This window comes from Procambarus clarkii, chromosome 25 (genome assembly GCF_040958095.1).
Source record: "Procambarus clarkii isolate CNS0578487 chromosome 25, FALCON_Pclarkii_2.0, whole genome shotgun sequence".
In the NCBI taxonomy this organism is placed as follows: domain Eukaryota; kingdom Metazoa; phylum Arthropoda; class Malacostraca; order Decapoda; family Cambaridae; genus Procambarus; species Procambarus clarkii.
Genome location: NC_091174.1, coordinates 7,974,525 through 7,982,472, shown reverse-complemented (window position 1 = coordinate 7,982,472; position 7,948 = coordinate 7,974,525). Strand labels below are relative to the sequence as shown.

The 7,948-nt window shown below is 39.1% G+C and overlaps 2 protein-coding genes across 2 annotated transcripts; one reads left to right on the top strand and one right to left on the bottom strand.

Annotated features, from left to right (window-relative positions):
• Nucleotides 1-417: 417 nt before the first annotated feature.
• Nucleotides 418-1,272, top strand: LOC123756347 (cuticle protein CP1158). The gene is made up of 2 exons (XM_045739417.2): nucleotides 418-523; nucleotides 636-1,272. The coding sequence occupies exons 1-2, from the start codon at nucleotides 512-514 to the stop codon at nucleotides 1,020-1,022; spliced, it is 399 nt and encodes a 132-aa protein (XP_045595373.1). The 5' UTR covers nucleotides 418-511; the 3' UTR covers nucleotides 1,023-1,272.
• A 4,282-nt stretch (nucleotides 1,273-5,554) lies between these two features.
• Nucleotides 5,555-7,249, bottom strand: LOC123756346 (uncharacterized). The gene is made up of 2 exons (XM_045739416.2): nucleotides 7,134-7,249; nucleotides 5,555-6,684 (listed from the first exon to the last, which is right to left on the bottom strand). The coding sequence occupies exons 1-2, from the start codon at nucleotides 7,143-7,145 to the stop codon at nucleotides 5,806-5,808; spliced, it is 891 nt and encodes a 296-aa protein (XP_045595372.1). The 5' UTR covers nucleotides 7,146-7,249; the 3' UTR covers nucleotides 5,555-5,805.
• Between the last annotated feature and the right edge of the window lie 699 nt (nucleotides 7,250-7,948).

Sequence of the window (7,948 nt, the reverse complement as noted above, 5' to 3'; positions counted from 1 at the left end):
ACAGGAGGATGGGTTGCACACACACGCGTGCACACACCCACACACACACACACACACACACACACACACACACACACACGCACACACACCGGGTGGGGCGACCTTCGTGGAGTAGCCTTGAAAACTTGGGGGTTGAGCTTTTCTGTGGCATTGTCTGCTGAAATTTTCATGAAATAATGTTTGCCAAACACTTGTCTGTAAACAACAACAGTTGTATCATAAATTATAATTATCGATAATTAGGGTCCTAGATGAGGTTGAGAGTCAGGAATTTGCTGCTAGGGGTGTAGGATAAAAAGCTTACCTTGGAAGGACGTTAGTGTGAGTAAGCAGGTGCTGGTGAATAAACAGTAGGAAAGATTTCCACTCGACATCCAGTTATATGCCGAAGGATCACGTGACCATCCCGGCAGAGATGGTATATATATCACTGCAGACCAAAGTGTGAACACAACCATCCGCCTGAAGAAGCCTATTCAGGAGTTCTCCAGCCAACAGATTCGAAATCAACATGAAGTTTCTGGTATGTCACAATTTATACTTGTTTCTTTTCCAAACATTCCAAGCTAAACACTCGAATAATAACATGCTCTGATATCATGCCGACACTATTTTAATATTTTTTTCGCCCTCAGGCAGCGATCTGCGTTCTCGCCGTTGGCGTCAGCGCTCAGGTTGGGCCTTCAGGAATCGTCAGTCCAGATGGCAAGAACGTTCAGTTCAGCCACGATTTTGTCAACAGAATCGTGTTGGTTGGACCTTCTGGTATTGTCACATCAGATGGCTCTAACCTCCAGTTAACCTCCGGCCAGGCTGGCCTGAATCTGGGCTCTCTACCCGCACCCCTTCCATACGCCAGATTCAGGGGAGTCGTCGGACCTTCCGGTATTGTCCGCCCAGGGGGCAAGAACATTCAGTTCAGCCAGGCTCAAGTCGACAACAATGTCCTTGTCGGACCTTCCGGTATCGTCACCAAAGATGGCAAGAACATCCAGTTCCAAGACGAATACCAGTACTATTAAGACATGTATTCTTGTAATCTCCCGCCACATATCTCTGCTGACGAATCCCTTCCGGCATTTATCAACAAGAAGAACGTCAATCGTTTCCCCGTTGGATTGGAGCCCTTCTGGGAACCGAGATATCTGCAACCCGATTTGATTCTCCTTGTACGACTCATTTTGCCTATAGGCCCATGGTTATCACTGTTAATTTCCTGTTATGATGTCCTGTACATATGTGAAAGCAATATAAATATATTCAGTTGTATAATCAGACATTTAATTCTTCACTTACAATTTTTTTACCATTTATATGTATCGAGAAAGGTAATTGTAAAAGAAATCAAAATGCAACCTTGATTCACTGTTAACATTCGTGTTCTGATTTGGTTGTCAATAGAAATCTAAAACTGCATTGTTAAATTTAAGTTTACATATGTACGCACTTGTAGAATGCATTCAGTGTGTGACTTTCTCTCTCTCTCTCTCTCTCTCTCTCTCACACACACACACACACACACACAAATAGTTATTAGTTAGTAACAGTTGATTGACAGTTGAGAGGCGGGGCGAAAGAGCAGAGCTCAACCCCCGCAAGCACAACTAGGTGAATACACACACACACACACTCACACACACACACACACACACACACACACACACACACACACACACACACACACACACACACACACACACACACACACACACACACACACACTCAAACTTGCAATATGTCCCCCCTCATTATTCCTCAATAATTAACATTTTCAAAGATGTGAGATCTGTAGGACTAAAAAAAAGGAGTCGCATTTGCGTGTGTCTCATGTTCAGAAAACCTGTAAATATCCTCATTTTCTTAAACTTGCACCACTACCATATACAAAATAACTACACAAGGGAAGAAGTGAGTGGTACCTGAGTGGCTAATGTCTGAATCCTGAGTACATGTTCAGGAAGCTGAGATCTTCAGCGCCCTGATTAACTCATGTATTAACTCTGACAACTAATTGCATTCTGAATGATCCTTGGCTTACTCCTGAATGCTCAGCAAGAGAATTCTGTTTTCTGACTTATGATTGAATCTAGCTGTTTCATTGCATATTCCTGACTGACATTTTAACTCCAAGCTGATTTATGACTGAGTTCTGATTGGCTGCATCACTCACCAACACTGAACCACTGATGGTCACATGAATTATGCATTTCACTTCCTCAATACTTCACTCTCAATATGACAATCTGACTTCCTCTCATCACAGACGAAGACAAAGCTTTCCCTGGATGCATCATTACAGGTTTTTGTATTTATCTTGAAAACATTTAGTCAGCTCGATTTTCGGGAAATGTTTTATATCATGATGGGTAGTTAGAGTATTTAACAATCTGTGTGCGTCAGAGAAAACGAAAGGTAATAATGATATTAGTGCTAAAAAGTCGGCATTAATCTTACCGTTCCTACGACGTAACACGTACTATCGTACCTTGTAATTAATGACACGAAGTTTCTTGCGGTGGAGTACTCTAAAATATATTATTTTCAATACACTTTTTAGCTTATTCTGAATTTCTAGCTAAAAAGTACTACATATATATATATATATATATATATATATATATATATATATATATATATATATATATATATATATATATATATATATATATATATATATATATATGTGTAGTGTAGTAGTATATATATCCACACCAAATATAGGTGTATTTGCGGAGAGGTGGAGGCCGACAGGTACCAAAGCACAGGTGGACGGCACTCGAGGCACAGTGAAGTTAACATCATCAAAAGGAGCCCCACCTCAGCTGGATGCCCAGCTGCGAGAGAGCCCCGTTACCTAACGCCCCGTAACTCTGCTGCTCTTATTGGTCGTCCTGATGGTATCACAATGAACCACTTGAAGAATGGCAAACAGTTGATATGGAACTATACGTGCGAATCAACCCTGGTTAACACCCACAGTGACTTTAGTTTTGCACAAGCGGGTGGCGCTGCCACTCACAGGGAATCAGCCAAATCCCGTAAGTACAGAGAACTGGATCACCACTTCAATTTAGCCCCATTGCTTCTGAGACACTCAGCGCCTGGGTAAGAGTGCCACCAGTTTTTTGAAGGAATTGTGTTTTTAGGCTAATTGAAACAAGAAGAGACCCTAGAACTACCAGCTTCCTTTTCCAGCGCCTCAGCGTGGCGATACAGAGGGGAAAATGCATGCTGCATTCAGGGTTCTTGCCCGCCATCTGAGGAGCTGGAGGAATTCGACAACTTATGATAATCATCTTTGTACCCTGTACCCTATATGTAACTCCATTTTTGTAACAAAGTTTAAATAAAACAAATATATATATATATATATATATATATATATATATATATATATATATATATATATATATATATTATATATATATATATATATATATATATATATATAATTATATATATATATATATATATATATATATAATTATATATATATATTATATATTATATATATATATATATATATATTATATATATATTCTACCACCCACAAAAAGAATGTGGGTGGTAGAAGAAAATATTAAAGTGTTCAGTGTATATATACACTACAATACACTACAATACACTACAATACAGTATATATATATATATATATATATATATATATATATATATATATATATATATATATATATATATATATATATATATATATATATATATATATATACAGATAAGACGAAATAAAGTGATTTGAATTGTCCTTGAGATGAAACGTGACCCAAATGGCAGGTGAATTAACGCTAAATTAAAATTAAGATCATGTGAACTCATTTATGATCAATCTGAAATATTTTAAATGTCAGACAATACATATGATGCAATGTTGACAGGTATTTGTCACTTACCAACAGAGATGAGCGGAATATGAAAGCGAAAAGAATTAACGATTTGCAAAATGAAGAGGAAACATTTTTCATGTGACTCCTGCCAACCAATCATTTTAAATTTCTTAATTCTTCAATTTATGCTGCAAGAAAATATTTTAAATTTGTAATTACTTTACTATCAAGGAACTAGATAACCTTTCGAAGCGTCACTGTCAGGTAAGGACTGTTTTAAGGATTTAATCTAGCAAATACGATAAAAGGAAGATTTTTATAGTATCTTTCTGCACATTTGGTTTCAAATTTTCATCAGAAGTATGTTTTGAGGTACTGGAGGACATTCCTGAGTTAAGTTTAGTCCACAGTTGCCTGGAAAATTAAACTGGATTTTTTTAAGCAGTCTCAACCTTCAGTATCTAAGCTGGCAGGAAGGTCAGTCTAGAGCATTCACAACCTTCAATACTTCAGATGGCTGGAAGATCAGTCTGGAGCATTAGAAGAGCATTCTCAGTTTTCAGTAAAAGCAAAATTCTGAAATCTTTTGTTTATACAGAGCTTCGTCAAGTTTATTATGGATGGTTAAACTGTAATTCATGCATGTCCTTAATAGTTACATAAGGAAATGTGTTAATTTCAGTGACAACTTTAAATTCCTTACACATTCAATTCTACAATTTTCACAAGCAGGAGTAAAGACCATGGCAGTCAATGTTGACTGGACATGAAACCTAGAACTTATGTGTAAACCTGATCGTTTACAATGAGACTGTACCTTAAAGATGATAGCAATCGTGTTGGAAAGGTATGGCAACTTGGAATTTTTCTAACGTAATGACTATATGGCAATTGCATTACTTATAGCAAATTTTAATAATCACAACCGCTGGCTTGGTCGGCAACTTGGAATAGTTACTGTTTCATCTGACGCATGTGGTTTTACGATATAATATTAATCATATGACTTATCTGATTTTGCGAGATAATTTTTTTAACTGACGCATCAAAATCTTACAAAATCCTCGACAAGCTGTGATGACTTGTGGTACTTGTATTAACTGGCAATCTAGATCAAAATCTAATACATTTGCCCAGAAATGCTGAGCTGAAGTATATTTCCTTAACTCTGATAATCAGTGTACTGTCTCTTACACATTATTCTGCAATGTTTCTTAGAATGAAAGGTAAAAGTACTATATAAGAACGACTTTATGTTGATATATTGTAATCTTTTCTAGTTACTAATAATGTTATTATTACCATTGTGAGGAATCTTGAAATTTTGTTGGTGTTCAAAATGCATTTACTTAAAATTCCTTATCTCAACCACATCCTCATTCTTTCAGCAATCTCATTCTGCCAACTTTCACATTTTGTCAACATGCTCATTTCGACACAATCCTCATCTCAACAGCACCCTTATGTCGAAAAATTATAATATTTTAATGCAAACCGAAACCTGTGACAAATCTTCTAGATTTGTCACAGGAACCATTTGTCTGCGGTAACTTTATTAAACGTGGACGGTCAAGTATTTTTTTTTTGGGGGGGAGGGGCCGGCGTGGATTATAATACTCTTTCATATTGGAAAGAGTATGTCCCACTTATCACGAAATACGTGCATCATGCGTTAATTGTTAAGAATTTAGGAATTAATTGAGTCAATGGCATAAAAAGAAGACAATTTATTTGTTTGGAAAAGACCTATACATAGTATTTGTCTGAATTCTGTACAATTGGAAAATACAAAGTAAAGGTATCACTGATCTTGAGAGACCGAGTCATGTTGAAAGGTAATGGGGAGAAAACTCGTTCTCTCACGTGGATGATCTTGCCGTTCGAGAGGACAGTAACAGATTAACCAAGTTCCAGCTGGATCATTCAATCGCTAGGGATGATGCACGAGTAGCTTATCACATGATTAGAATCGCTTCTGGATGGGGGTGCCATCACTCAAGATGTAGCCAGAGGGTCCTTCCAAGGCAATGGTCACGCCTGCCGTTTTGAACTGGACTGGGGTACCATCATCAAGGATAATACCAGAGGGCCCAACCAGGGCACGTTTGCTGCGCTTCTGAATAGGGGTGCCATCACTCAAGATGTAACCAGAGGGACCCTCGAGGGCAATGGTCACACCTGCCGTTTTGAACTGGACTGGGGTACCATCATCGAGGATAATACCAGAGGGCCCCACCAGGGCACGCTTGCTTCGTGGATTCGCGATTCTCAAGTCGTCGGTGAACTGGAGATTTCGGCCGGATTTAGTGACAGCACCAGAAGGTCCAAAGTAGAGAATGTCATGAGCAAGATCATGACTGAAGAGGTCAGTGCTGCCATCACGTCTCAGGATGCCTGAGAAGCCAACGTTGCCCTGGGGAGTGACAAAGCCAGCAGTGCTGCGCTTGCTGCGGGGAGCGAACTTAAGGTCATCAGTAAACTGGATGTTTTTGCCGTCCTTTGAAACAATACCGGAGGGGCCAACTACAACATACTGATCGACCTGATCTTGGGTGAACTGAATGTTCTTACCATCGGGGCGAACGATACCAGAGGGCCCGAAAGCTCCATAGTTGCTGATATACTGAGCCACAGGGATCGGGTTGGTGGCCACCTGGAGGCCAGCTTCTCCCGCAGTCAGCTGGCGGTTGGTACCATCCCTGGTAACGATGCCAGAAGGCCCTATCAACACGATGTTGTTAGCGTATTCGTGAGAGAACTGTGTGTTGACACCATCAGGACTGACGATACCTGAAGGCCCAACCTGTGCACTCACACCGACCGCGAGCACACAGATAGCTGCCTGAAGAAGGAATAACATATTCAAAAGGATGTAATAAAAATAAAATGGATTAAATATGATTCTACATTAAATTAATAGCTAAGGTTATTTAAAAACTTATTCCCGAGTGCAAAAACAATTAATTAATTAATAACTCATTAATAGTGAATGCGAGTGGGAAGATATTAGAGAATTAGCTCATATATCTGTAGTGCCTTTATAAATCGTCAGTATATTTGAATACAAAATTCAAAAGGTAAAAATCTGTAAAGAGCTTTGAGTTTCATCGAATCTCCAAGACCAGTGTTACTGTCTTTATCAGACGACCGTTCTTAAGCTACAACGAAACAAATGCTTTAACTGAAGTTAACATGAAAATAATCTCAAAATAATCAAGTGTTTGATTATATCTCTGTATAATTCATAGACTTTACAAGAAAGAATATTAATGAGTTTGAGAGATATCTCACCAGAATCTTCATGTCTAGTCAGTTTCAAGTGGTCCCAGAGAACTCCAGAGGCTTCTGTGGGCCGGATGGTAGTGTTGGGGTATGGTCATACCCGGGCTTATATACTCCTCTGACAAGGAGATCACGTGATCCCTTCCTCCGCGATTGGCTACCATCGTTATGTCTCCCTCTCCTGCTATTGGCTAGTTCTCAACTCATCACTAAGTTGCACAAGGTCATTACCTGCTTCCCGACAAGGTCTTTGTCAACAAGACTCTGATCCGCTCTGTATAAAACCAATAAATCGGGAGTAACCATCTCCTTGGGGGTTCGTCTCTGCAAAAATCACTATTATTATCTTGCATAATTTCTTGAAAAAAATTGTGTTAAGCGTCTTCCTTTTTTCTGTGAGCAACGAATGCCTGTTTTGTAGCGATTAATGGGTCCTGTTTGTTGAACGGGGTCGTCTTGTGTGTTACATGTAAGGAGCGCGCGGGGTTGGGCTGTCTCCTCCCATTGCTCCACGACTCCACCCAACTCGTCCGGCTTCGTCACTCTGGCGAATTGATCCTCGACATATCCCTGCTCCTCGAGGAATCCACTCTGCTGACTCGTCCGCACTTAGAATTGCAGATATTTAGAAAGTGAATGAATGATATTTAGCAGTTTCAAGCATGTTTGATGATTCAACCTTTCCTTTACATCGCCGATTATATCCTACATATATACGTGTGTGTGTTGATAAATAAAAAAACGTAATTATTTTGAATCCATGAGGACTCCGGAATACTGAAAGAACGAGTACCTAACTGCATTCTTAAAGGAACGAATCCCTA